The 14446-nt window shown below is 38.4% G+C and overlaps 1 protein-coding gene across 1 annotated transcript in view; it reads left to right on the forward strand.

Moving 5' to 3' along the window:
* LOC309564280 (uncharacterized protein) overlaps positions 1 to 14062 on the forward strand; it is a gene marked incomplete at both ends in the record, with an annotated part of 32676 nt that extends 18614 nt beyond the window's left edge. Inside the window, 3 exons of the mRNA XM_082268901.1 lie at positions 6271 to 6379; positions 8273 to 8378; positions 13432 to 14062. Of these exons, the coding sequence (XP_082125027.1) occupies positions 6271 to 6379; positions 8273 to 8378; positions 13432 to 14062 (846 nt within the window). The remainder of the gene's footprint in view (positions 1 to 6270; positions 6380 to 8272; positions 8379 to 13431) is intronic.
* Between the last annotated feature and the right edge of the window lie 384 nt (positions 14063 to 14446).

Consider the following 14446-nt stretch of genomic DNA (forward strand, 5'->3'; position numbering starts at 1 on the left):
TAGTTGCAAAGGGTGGGCCAACTCAATACTGAACCCTATGGACTGGAATAAAATTAAAGTTCATGTGCGTGTAAAGGCAGGTGTCCCAATACTTTTGGTAATATAGTGCAGCTAAGATTTCAGCATTAATTGACTGTGAAACACAATGGGGTTTATCTACTGAAGCTAGAGACATTAAAATTAGTCACAATTCTGCAGAGAAACCAATTTGCTTCCAGCTTTTATTGCTAAAGAAAAATTAAACAAGCTGAGGTTAGAAGCTGATTGGTTTCTCTGCAGAATTGTGACTAATTTTGCCCTCTCTAGCTTTAGTAAATAAACCTGATTGAGTCAATCTGTCCTCTTTTTACTGTAGGAAACAAGTATTGGGGCATATTTTGATGCATACAAAGGAACAGTTCTGTGAACATATATGATAGCTTGACTTAATAACCGAGGAGGTGTGAAATATGGAAGGGTGTTTAATATCCAACACAAATACAAAGATAGCCTATGATTTTTTATGTGGATTTTATTTAACATTAACTTTTTAAGTTTATATTTAAAGAAAATGACATTTTAAGACTATATATACTGTCTTTATAGCGCCTAAAAAGTCCAAGTTTTCCTTTTATGATTTCATTGGACATTAACTCTACAACGATACAGATTAGAGTATATGTCAAGTATTGTTAATTCCAGTAAATCCTTCATAGGAAGAGATTATAATGCTGACAGCATTTTCACTGAAGTGTTCTTGTGTTAAATATTTACTTTCTGTTGTTTATTTACATTGTATTCCCTCTCACATCACTATATAAATAAGTTCTTCAAACATGCCATCCAGCACTTGAAACAGAACACATTTCAAAATGGTAAGTCGAAATAAAAATGACTGTGTAACATTGTTTTTAGGTGACGGTTAGAGGCCTGCATTGGGTTAGAACTGATTTAAAGTTTTTTTGGGGGGGGGATTATCTCTGGGTGCGTTTCCAGTGAATATCAACAGCAGGAAGTTCAATAATCTGTTAAAAGAATATATGTTTGTATAAGTCATGACAAATTAGATATATTGTATTTGTATTGTATTTGATTTATTACAATTTACGTTTGTTTGTTATATAGCCCCATAGTATTGTTAATTTTATTTTAAAGTTTACTGAAACAATTATTTTAAAGTTTATCTAAAGCCAAAACTTTTTTCTTTAATTTTGGACAGAACATTGCCCTATTAGGCAGATTGACCTTGTTTTTCATGGTGGCTATTGTTACCAAGACATAATAAAAGAGAAATCTAACAAATTTTCAATAGGACACCTGGTCTAGTAACCAATGTCAAACTTGAATCTCCCTTCACTTCCTGTCTGTCTCTGTGACAAAAAGTAAAATCACCACAATGAGACACATAGAGCAAAAAGAGATTTTTTTTTTAAAGGGTTAAATTTTTTAAAAGAAGAAACGTAAAATAAGCTGCCTGTTCACTTCCTAGATTTACACAGACACAACACTCACACACAGAGGCACACAGACACACAAACACATATATACAGACACACGCACATATATACAGACGAACACACATACACATATATACAGACAGACATTCACACCACTGCTTGCCTGCAAATGTCTCCTCTCTCCTTGACTACACATTGATCTCTGCAGTCTCCTTCTATCTCCACTCTCATCCAGCCCCCTCTAGCACTGCAGCTCTCCTTGGCTCTCCTGTGACTCATCCCTCTACTCTTCTGCCGTTCGACCCCCCCCCCCCCCCTCACGGGAGTTAGAGAGAGAGATGTGCATGATGTTATTAGCCTAGGCTAATTGCAAGACAAGAAAGAGGAAGTGGGCTGTATAAGGTATTTACTGGTAGAAAAAAACGTTTTACTATTTAAAGTTAAAACAACAAGAGCAGAAGATTTAATAGATGGAAAGGTAAAAAAAATGACTGAAGGTCCACTTTGAGTATGAATTGTACTCATTTGAACCTTAGTTTAAAGTACATTAAATTGTATAAGTTAAGTGCCTTAACAAAGTATTGGTCCATCAGAAAAAAAAAAACGTCATACAGTTTTTTAAAAAGCAAGTAAAAAAACAAGTACACAAGTGCAAAATATATGTTTCCTTTAGCATTACATCCCCAGCTATTAACCGAAAACAATATACACAATTCTGTATTTCTCCCCATCACCATATACACAGTCCAGGCTGTATTCCTCCACAAGACCAGAAATCTACAGAATTGTCAAAGATGTATTCCTCTCCAACACCACCCAGAGTCCAATCGGTACTCCTTCCTAGCATAATTTTTTCACTGGGTTATATTCCTCCCAGCAGTATTTTTATATAGTAAAGAACACCAGAACAATAATCCAAAAACCAACACTCCCTCCAAATATGGGACAACTTTACCCTTTCTATTCATTGTCTGTAATCCTTCATTTTCCCCAGGATCTGACTCACCTTTAAAGAGTAACTTCATTGTTGTTGATAAAAAAGCAACTCCCCTGGGTGATCAATGTACATTGCAAGTTTAGTAAACTGTACGGAAGATTTCGACCTGTTTTTGCTCTGAAGAAAAAGCTGTTTGTTTGGATACCTCAATGGGTAAATCTGAATTGGAGTTTTCATGATCAATCAGCTGACCGACACTCAGTGTTCTAATGAAGAAAATTGCAGAGTCTACTTCCCATTAGCAACGATTAACCTTTTGGAAGTATCTCATCAAAAATTATTTTTTTTTTGGAGAGGGTGTCTAAAATCTAACTTGTATCTTAGCACAGGCTTAGAAAAGGTTGCAATATTGCATGGACTTTAAAAAAAAAAAAAAAAAAACAGTGGCCTCAGATTGAAAAAGAAAAGGTAATTTAAATGACATTCAATTACAATATGGCTTGTGTGGCAATTTTATATGCTATATTAATTTTTTTATCTATTTTTTTTCCATGAAAGTAGATTTAACCTTTGAACGCTAGATCAATGTGAATATGAAGCTGGTACACTAGTAGAATTACATTTTAAAATTTTCAATTTAGGAATATTCATTTGATTTTTATAAACATAAGTGAGGTCAAATCGACATTTTGTTTTCTAACACGGTGACGGAAAAATTTGAAAGAGCAGGATGGAAATTTTTTCTCAAATTAACCAATTGCTAACAGTGAATGTGGTGGGAAAGTCCATTCAGCCCAAAATCAAATGTCAAAAGCAAACATTTTTTTAAGTATGTTCAAACAACATTCCTCATGTAATCAAATGTACTGATGAGAATCTTAGTGCGAATGTTAGTACAAATGTTCATTCAAAAATCTATTATGGCCAGCTTAGCTTGATTTTATAATCAAGTTATTCCAAAACTCGTGAAGACTATTACTTACCTACCTCCGAGGTGTTCCAATACCTGCAGGTTAAACATTAGGTTTCAGCCCCTCCCATTTGCATTGAAAGAGATTAACATTTACACCATTTTAATCTAAATGCAAGAATTAACAACATTCCCAAGGATTTATATATAACCCCTCCTTATGCAGAGGCAGGGAACCCAGGAAGTTATCAGCTCACAAGATTTTTGCAAAAACAACAGGTATTTTTCCACTAAATAAACAGATATAACAAAAAGCTTTCAATGATACAATTTAGCAGACAAAAAAGAAGCGAAATTATAACTGTTCACGTACACTTTAAGCTGCACTGCAATGCTTTTTTTAAGTACCTCCCCAATGCACCTAACACAGCACACTTACTGTGAACAGTCTGTGCAATTTGGTACATGTTTGATCTGAAAGGCATTGCAGAGCTTTGGCAGCCTATTCAAAATTAGTTGACTGTGTAACGCAATGCACCTTAATTGCAAGATACCAGTCATTAAACACATATACATTACCACAATCCACTTGTGTAAATTGGACTGCTCTACTCTTCCTGGCCTTTACGGGGTATTTTTATTATTAATATACAGGATTTATATAGCATCAAGAGTTTGCACAGTGCTTTAAAGCATGAGGGCAGACAGTACAGTTACAATTCAATATAATACAGGAGAAATCAGAGGGCCCTGCTCATTAGAACTTACAATTTAAGAGGGAGGGTCAAGAGATACAAAAGGAAAAAATTGTGGGGGATGAGCTGATGGAAAAAATAAAAGTACAACTGTTAGGAGGGGACATGATAAGCCTTCCTGAATAGAAAGGTTTTTAGGGATTGTTTGCATGTAGACTGAGTAGCAGATAGTCAGATTGGGGTAGGGAATTCCATAGGATGGGAGAGGCGCAGAGGAAGTCGTGGAGGCAAACATGGAAAGAGGTGACAAGGGATCTAGAGAGCAGGAGGTCTTGGGAGGAATGAAGAGAATGATTTGGTTGCTATTTTGAGAATGGGTTAGTGATGTAGCTGGGGGCCGAATTGTGGGTGGCTTTGTAAGTTGTTAGTATTTTGACATTAATTCATTGGTTGAGAGGAAGCCAGTGGGGGGGGATTGGCAGAGAGGAGTAGCAGACACTGAATGGTTGCTAAGGTCAATGAGATTCGCAGCAGCATTCATGATGAACTGAAGGGGGATAGCCTATGTAAAGGTAGATCAATGAGGAGGGAGTTGCTGTAGTCGAGGCAAGAGATGACTAAGGAGTGAATTAGAAGCTTTGTGGTGTCATTGGTTAGGAAGGGGCATATTTTGGAGATGTTGCGTGGGTTGCGGCGGCAAGCTTTGGACAATAATTGGAAGATGAGCCGAAAAGGATAGTTTAAAGTCCGGGATAATACCGATCACCTTGGCATGCGGGGACTGGTTGATAATTGTGTCATCAATCTTGGCAGAGAAGCCGGGGAAAGAGGCTGTGGAGGAGGAAATATTATGAGCTTGGTTTTGGATGAATTTAGTTTGAGGAAGTGGTGTGACATCCAGACTAATATGTCTGTTAACAAATTAGTGATGGAATTAGTGTTGAGCTGGGAGGTAGAGAGATAGATTTGGGTGTCATCAGCAAAGAAATGCATTGGAAGCCATGGGAGACTGGCCCAGGGAGGTGTAGATTGAAAATAGGAGAGGTCCAAGACCAGAACCTTGGTGGACCCTGATGGAGAAAGGAAGAGAAGAGGAGGAAGTAAAATTGCAGTGATGCTGAAGGCACAGTTGAAAAGGTAGGATAGGAACCAGTGAAGAGTACCTTCATGGAGACTAAAAAAGTGGAGGTTTTTGAGGAGGAGGGGGTGGTCCACTGGGTCAAAGGCAGCAGAGAGGTCCAGGAGTAGGGAACAGGGTCAAGAGGGCAGGTGGTTGGGTGGACATAAGAAAAAAGTTTAGCAACTTTGTCTATAGTAGTGGGATTTAATGAGGGAAGTAATGGTTGTACCTGTGGACATGGAGTGTTAAGTGAGGGAGGTATCTGTGCAGCAGGGATCTCATCACAAATTGTATCAATCTTATTTTTTAAGTGATTGGCGATCTTCTGAGCAGTGAGTGAGTTATTGGGTGGAGGCAGTAGAGGACGAAGTAGATAGTTGAAGGTTTAGTTGAAGGTAATAGTTGACCAAGACTGGATGAGAATTTGTTAATGAGAGTTATAAAATAGGTCTGCTTGGCAGAGTGGAGGCAGGAATTGTATTTTTGGATGGCAGATTTATATTGGTTGAAATCTTTTTGAGACTTACATCTTATGCCACAGGCACTCAAGAGCTCAGTTACATTTTTTTGAGAATTCTTGTGTCATCTCTTTGCCAAAGTTGTAGGGGTCAGGGCCTGATTCTGTGTGTAGTGGGGGGGAGGGGGGGGCAGGGGATAATTTTATTATATTGGCTTTATCCAGAGAGACTTTGATAATATTACACTCTAACAGTAATCCTGCATCAGTTCCAAAGACGTGAAAGTAAGGAAATAAATCAAACTGAAGACACCAGTCAAAGCTGCACTTTTTCTACAAATGTTATTGCCTTTTTGCATTTCACATTATATAAATAACAACTCTCACATACATTCATTTGTAGAAGTGCTGTTCAAAGAATATTTTTTGTCTACTGGTCATAAATAGCAAGGTAGTGCCATGCTGATAATAGTGCAAAATGCAACCAATCGGCATTCCGTTTACTTCTACCATGTAAATGAACTAAGAATGCTGATTGGCTGCTGTTGGCTACTATGCTTTTTTTGCTTTGTTGAGTAAGTCCTTATGTGTTCTAAATTCTAAAAATGAATTGTTAAGTGAGAAAGAAAGGATGTCAACAGGGTACCTACACTGAAGTTGATCATTTAGTTTTTTCAATAGCCAACTTAAACAAACCCTTATAATTATTTTGTAGGCATTGCTTCTGTACCTTGTGGTCACATTTGGATTCTTTGTATCAGTATCTGAAAGTGCTTGCAAAATGAATAAGAATATCCTGCCTAAAGGAGTAAAACGTCGACTAGGTAAGGTACAATCTATACTGTAACCAAGGACTCTCTTTCACTTTATTAAAGGCATCAGCAGACCTTGCTTTACATTACACCCTGTTGCAGAGATCTATGTTAAATATGTTAATCAACTAGATATGAATGTTGACATTTTCATAGAATAACTCTCAACTAAGGCCTCTTGCACACGATACTCCTGTTTGAGCATCTCGCAGCTTGAAAAAGCTCAGTATGGCTTTTTTTTTTTTTTTTTCTGAGCTAAAATACAGACCATTAATTGTAATGTGCTTGTGCACATAGGCGCCTAAACAAGCACTGTGCATTCTTCAATAAGAACAAAATAGAAAAATCTGCATTTTTGGTCAGTAATTTAAGCCTCAACGCACGCAAATACGCATGAATACTCGCAAATACTCGCAAATACATACCAAAAAAAAGGTCTGGAAAAAGTAAATGCTCAAACAGGAGTATTGTGTGCAAGAGGCCAAAAGGAGATGCTCAAACAGGAGTATCATGTGCAAAAGGCCTAATTAGTTGAGGACAAAGCAACAAGTTCACTTTAATGCAAACCTCCAGACACATATTACATAGATTACTTTCACTCCCCCAGGACTCTGTTTTGCTGTTAAGACAAAAAAGTGCCCTGCATACATTAGGAATTGCTGGAGTCATAGCTTACCAGGAATAAGGACCCCCACCCTCCTTCCTCATGTGACAGGTCTGATTGGCCCACTGTCACATTTAGTGAATTACATGTTCCACTATACGTGGAAGTATTAGGTATATCCTGGCGTTAAATAAAGTAAGAATGGAGAAAAAGAAAAGTAAGTATTTATTGCTTGGGGCAGGATGAGGATTGATCTTCCATATTTCTTTTATTGTACTAAATGTAGACATTTGTAGATTAGCAATTCAAGTAAGCAAAAAACCACTCTGCCTATCTCCTTCAAGTTGAACTACACTGCATCTGAGCATCACAAGTCAATGCCATTTAATTCATTTTTAATATTCAAAAAACTCCCCCATCTATTCATGTCTTCATGTTTTGTTTTCCTGAAAAATTACTTTAAAAAAACACTCCCTAGCATCTCTGGCTGTGGCCATCTTGAGTAAGGGCATATGATTTAGGTAGCATTTTCTTCCTGGAATCCATATGTACTTAGCTCTAGCAAGCAGGCAGGAGGGTGTGCTTAGCTGAGAAAGCCCCTCCTCCCCTCCCGAAGACTCCTGGAATGGATGTCATCATTTTCGTAGGCCTGAAAACCAGGAAGTAACTGAAGAAATGTAAAAAAAAAAAAAAACAACCTTTTAAAACAAGTAAATAAAATATACTTTCCTATCTATTTACTAATGCCAGCAGCATACGTATTAAAAATAGGCAATGTTGATTGAGAGAGTGAACCTTGAGAAAGATATCTGCCAGTCAGGAAGTCTATTATTTTCAGTGTTGTAGCTGATTCTTAGACATGCATTGTGAGAAAGAGCAGTAAAGCACAGTCACCGTATAGCACTGCAAAGCACTGCAAAGCAGGGAGAAGAGCCTGTGTATGTAGTGAGCAAACCTTGGCTGCTTCTTTGTACCTATATAATTACAAACTATCCATAAATACAAGATTTATATAACGTAAATCATTGCATTATTTGTATTAAGCAGATTTTTTACATGCTTATCTAAAATCATTGCAAATATTATACATTGCCTTTAAACATTGTGAAAGAAAGTGCATTGCCATAGTCATGTAATATAAATATAATTACAATATTATGGAGCTCCTTTACTACTCCTTTGTTTTTAGACTGTAATATTCATCCTGGCCTGTGTTCATGTCATTTAGGCAAAGTGGGTTACATTTTTTTTTTCTTGAATTAAAAGTGAGCACAAAAAAAAACACCTTTCATTTTCTTTAGGCTGCTGGATGGATGATGGCTTTCATAGTTTGGATTCTGAATGGGTAAATCCAGTGACCTGTGAAGACTGTCATTGTTACAAGAATGGAATAGAATGCTGTAGTAGGTAAAGATCCAAATAACTGATAAATGTGGTCCTGGTTAATGGGAATATGATTTGTGTATTTACATGGTGCTAAAAGACAGATTTTTAGCAAAGATAAAAATCTGTATAATAAAGGAAAACTGAAATATTACTACAACATTAATAAATATTTCTAACTGGTACATAGGACATGTTGTGGTTTAATTTTATTAAAAATGACACTTCCATTGTAGTCTGCAGATGCTGTAATTTTGTAAAGCCAAAAAAAAATGCATCCATGCAATAGGGCTGCTCGGAGGCATTTTGCACATTGTTTAACCAAAGAAATGCCGACTCTCACATGTTGTGAACAGGAACCCAGGGTGCTGCTCATCTGTGAGATTCAGAGACATGCAAAAATCCAGAATATTGCTGCACTCCTTGGTAACTTTATTGAAGTATTAAAATCACATCACAGGTATGACAGGAACATAAAAGGTAACGCGTTTCGCGCTAAAGTCAGCGCTTACTCAAAACTGGTTTCTTCCAAACCACAAGGTGACTGGTGGACATGCTTCCTATCTGTCTCCTTGACTTTTAAACAGCCAGCAATGAGACTAACATTAGGAGAGGACAGTGGTCTCATTGCTGTCATGAATGGAGAGCAAAGAACAGTGGAAGGAGGAGCATCTGTATTCATACTATGTAGTGATCAAATGGCTGCACAACCACCATAATAACTTATACTTAAAGAGGAGAAGCCCTCACCTACACTTAAAACAAGTTCAGGACAACCATGAGCTTGTTTTAATACATTGATTAATATAGTATTTGCTACATATCATTGACTAATTAGAAGAATAAAAAAACATGACTTATAGTGTACATCACATGTGTCAAACACAAGGCCCTGGGGCAGAATTAGGCCCTCCAGGCAATTTTATGTGGCCCTTGCACCTCTCCTGCAGCTGCAGCAACTCCTTTATTGTTGCCCTCACCTTGTCTCAGCAGTCAGCAGAAGAGAGAATGGTAGAGCTCCTCCACTAGATCCTGCACTTCTCCATGCAGCCAAAGGGAGGCTCGTATCTTACCCCCTCCCCATCTCAGCAGTCCACAATAGAGTGGAAAACAGCACCCTCTCCTCTCCACTTTCCCTGGTCTTAGCATCTAGTAGACTCCAGCACTCCTCTAGTCCCCCTCCAGACTCTGCACTTTCTGCCTCTCAGCTCCGTCCTCAGCTTCCTCCTTGCAGCAGCACAAGGTAAGGAGGGTGCACTGTGATGTAAGGGAAGGTGAGGGACTCTTGACATCTGATGGTGGGGGGGGGGGCAGATGCTCTTGACATTTGATGTAAGGGGGATGGGGTGCTCTGAACCTTTTATAACCACTTACCGACCACCCAACGACTATTTACGTCAGCCGTTTAAAGCTAAATACCGGTGTTATGGCAGCAGATAGCTGCCAAAACCCTGGTATTTTTTTAAACGGCGGGCGGTCGGCTTTCCGATACGGGTGGTCCCAGTGGTAGATTCACCGCGGGATCACCCTTCCGGGGCGGCGGAGGAGGTGCCCCCCTCCCGCCGAGTCCCGGTACTTTTCCTGGCTTACCGGACCCGCCGGCAGCGGGGAGGACGATCCGGTCCCGGATCCTGACAGACAGGATGTCGAGTGAGGGCAAGATTGCCCTCACTCGACTCTATGGTCTTGGAGGACCGGAGCGACGGCAAACGTTGTTGCCTAGCAACTGGTTTAAAGGCCCCTTTTTTTTTTTCTTTTTCATTTTTAAGTGTACTTGTGAGATCTGAGGACTTTTTGACCCCATATCTCACAAAAAAGAGGTCCTGTCATGCCTATTTCTATTACAAGGAATGTTTACATTCCTTGTAATAGGAATAAAAATTATACATTTTTTTTTTTTAAACGGTGTAAAAATAAAAAATAATAAATAAAATAAATAGTAAAAAAAAAAAAAAAAATTAAAGCGCCCTGTCCCCGTTAGCTCACGTGCATACGAAAACCCTGCCCACATATGTAAACGGTGTTCAAACCACACATGTGAGGTATCGCTCCGATCGTTCGAGTGAGAGCAATAATTTGAGCCCTAGACCTCCCTCTGTAACTCTAAGCTGGTAACCTGTAGACATTTTTAAAGTGTCGCTTATGGCGATTTTTAAGTACCAAAGTTTGTCGCCATTCTGTGAGCATGCGCAATTTTGAAGCGTCACATGTTGGGTATCTATTTACTCGGCGTAACATTATCTTTCACATTATGGAAAAAATTGGGCTAACTTTACTGTTTTCTTATTTTTTTAATTAAAAAAAAGTGAATTTTTTCCAAAAAAAAATGCGTTTGGAAGACTGCTGCGCAAATACGGTGTGATAAAAAATATTGCAACAATCTCCATTTTATTCTCTAGGGTCTCTGCTAAAAAAATATATAAATGTTTGGGGGTTCTAAGTAGTTTTCTAGCAAAAAAAAAAAACGGATTTTAGCTTGTAAACACCAATTGTCAAAAATATGCCTAGTGGGTAAGTGGTTAAATATAAACGGCCCTTTGAGGGCAAACATAATGCTGATTCGGCCTGTGATGAATTTGAGTTTGACACCCCTGGTGTACATCTTAAGCAGTCAAGGGGTTGAAGCAGAAAGAAGGAAGGTAGAGTAAAAAAGTATCAGGAAAAAATGTATTACCAAAAAAGGAATGTTTAGTAGGTTGCTCATTAAGTACTAATAGAATACTAATACAATTCACAGTCCATGCTTCCAATTTAGTGAATGTCACAGAGAAACTGAAAAACTCCAGAGGATAGCTACAAACCATTGCTGCTATTACACAAGGAGGACATAGACTTTGTGGAAATAACAGAAACTTGGTTTTGACAGCTCACATGACTGGCTGGCAAACATTCGGGGGTATTCCTTGTATCGGAAGGACAGGGAAGGAAGAAGAGGGGGAGGAGTGTGTCTATATATATCAAAAATTATGTAAGTGTGGTAGAGGAGTGACATTGTGAATGGGAAAGGGAAAGGGGGGAGCGAGATCAGCGCACATTGCCCACATAAAAGATGATAATGGGAGGATGGTTACAGGTGACACAGAGAAGGCAACTGAACTAAATGCTTTCTTCTCCTCAGTTTTTACACAGGAAAGGGAGGGGTATACTGAACATGACAGGATTGTTAATAACACATCACAGGATGTACCCTTGTGGCTAACAATGGTCAGAGTCAAGGAAAGTCTAGATAAGCTTAACACAAAATAAATCACCAGGACCAGATGGCTTACACCCAAGAGCCCTCAAAGAAGTCAGTCAATTATAGCTAGAGCATTATTCCTAATCTTTGCAGACAGCCTACTGACAGGAATTGTACCAGCAGACTGGGGAAAAGCCAATGTGGTAGCAATATTCAAAAAAGGCAGAGACATATTCCTGGAAACTACAGGCCAGTCAGCGTAACAACAATAGTAGGTAAATTATTATTATTATATCCAAGAATTTGCTGAAGAAAACAGCATCAATGGTAGTAATCAGCATGGGTTTACAAAGAGTTGTTCTTGGCAGACCGATCTGTTTACATGCTATGTGGAAGTGAGCTGCCATCGAGATAGGTGGAGGCCTGTGGATTTGGTGTATCTGGATTTTTCAAAAGCATTCGATACAGTTCTCCATAAACACTTAATCTACAAGCTGAGGTCTGCAGGCATGGGCCATAAGGTTTGTTCTTGGATGGAAAACTGGTAGCAAGGGCACGTTCCAAAGGGTGGTGATAAGTAACATATACTCGGTCAGACTGGTCTGGAGTAATAAGTTGGGTCCAATTCTCTTTAATTTATTCATAAATTACATAGAGGATGGGATACATAGCTCAATCTCAGTTTTTGTGGACGACACAAAAATCAGCAGGGCAATAACTTCACATCAGGATATAGAAGTTATACAGAAAGACCTGAACAAAATAATGGGGTGGGCAACTACATGGCAAATGAGGTTTAATGTGGAGAAATGTAAGGTAATGCACTTGGGGGCTAAACACATAAACACAAACCACTTACTAGGGGGAGAACCTCTGGGGGAATCAAGGATGTAGAAAGATCTGGAGATCCTAGTAGAAGACAGACTGAGCAATGCATGCAATCTCATGCTGCAGCTACCAAAGCCGGCAGAATATTAGCATGCATAAAAAGGGGGATATACTGTACTCTAGAGATAAAACTATAATCCTGCCACTGGTTAGGCCGCATCTGGAGTATTTCGTCCAGTTCTAATCACCAGTCCTCAAAAGGGATGTGCTGGAGCTAGAGAGAGTCCAAAGAAGGGCAAACTAAATGAATAAGGGGATTGGAGGACCTCAATTACGAGGAATGACTACAAGCACTAACTTTATTCTCACTGAAAAAGAGACACTTGAAAGGGATATGATAGCAATTTACAAATACCTCAATGGTGAACCTCGCGTAGGAAAAAAAATATTCAATCCCAGGGAGTGTAAGATTACACACAATGAGATTGGAGGAGAGGCAGTTTAACCTTTAGCTATGTAGGGGTTTTTCACTGTCAGGGTGATAAGGATGTGGAATTCTCTTCCACAATTGGTGGTGTCAGCAGGGAGAATTGATATTTTTAAAAGACTCTTGGACGTATATCCTAAAGAAAGCAACATACAGGGATATTGGAAATAATTATCGACCATGACACGTACACCTACACAGGTTGAACTGCATGGACTATTGTCTTTATTCAACCTACGTACTATGAAACTATGTAACCATGCACCAATACCACAAACACTGGGGTTAAGATGCCAAACACTATTAAAACTACTTAAAACCTTGTCCCTCTTTTGGTATAATCTTGGTAACAGTGAAATCACTTTTAGTACATATAGGTACTAGGAAGTGAAAGCATTATTATTTTCAATGTATTAGTATTCCTATTATTTACCGCTGGGAAGTGTTTCCATTGTCTAGGCATGGGGTTGTTTTAAAAGCCTTATAAACTCATGTTTCTGAACAGCTGTGCACAAACTTGCATAACAACAGCACTTAAAGATGTATTTATTGAGAAAAAATACACATTTTCTTTATTTCTGCAGTGAATCAATTGCAGTAGGATTCAACCCCAAGATCTGCGTAGCCACGAAGGTGAACTGCACCCACAAAGTTGTAAGGAAAAGGAATCCCAACATTCCTTGCCCATTCAGGATAGAGGAAAAAAACAGTGACAGCACTGACAGCAGTGACAGCACTGACAGTGAAGACAAAAGCAAGAGTAAAGAGTTGAGTTTAAAGAGGATTAAAAACTTTATTCAATTTTTGCATTTAAAGAAGACTCTTCTTAAGGGTCATTCCAAGAGTAATTCCAAAGAAAAACCTATTCAAAAACAGTATGCCAAGAGTATGCCTCAAGAAACGAATGTTCAAGAACAAAATGCCAAGAATAACTCTCAAGAGAAGCATGTTCAAGAACAGAAAGCCAAGAATAACTCTCAAGAGAAGCATGTTCAAGAACAGAAAGCCAAGAGTAACTCTCAAGAGAAGCATGTTCAAGAACAGAATGTCAAGAGTAACTCTCAAGAAAAGCATGTTCAAGAACAGAATGTTAAGACTAACTCTCAAGAAAAGCATACAGTAACTAAGAGTATGTATAAAGAGAGAGTCAAAGACAGCCCTCCAAAAGTAAATCTTCTCTCAGCTATTCAGAACAAAATACGGAACCAAGGTTAATTTACACAAAAAATATATACTTTAATGAGCCTCTTAATTAATAATGATGTGATTATGTTTACTCTGTGGAAATTGAATAAAAAAATATTATTTCATGCTACAGCTTACTAGTCATGGCTATTATGGCTTCTGAATTTTATCACAAGCATATGCTGTGAGAAAGTTAGAGTATAAATATTTCACCCCAAAAAAAGTGGGTATAGAACCCAAAGAATGTTGGCATAATGTGACCCCAGACAATAATGCAATATCAAAAAAGTATCACATTTTATTGGACTCAATACAAAATAACAACTTTATAAAAATCATTGCATCACTCCACCTATAACCACTATAACAACGTTACATAGAGCCTAATTCACTAAGAGTTTGGAGTAGAGCTGC

This window comes from Pelophylax lessonae, assembly GCF_965119305.1.
Source record: "Pelophylax lessonae genome assembly, chromosome: 9".
Taxonomy (NCBI): domain Eukaryota; kingdom Metazoa; phylum Chordata; class Amphibia; order Anura; family Ranidae; genus Pelophylax; species Pelophylax lessonae.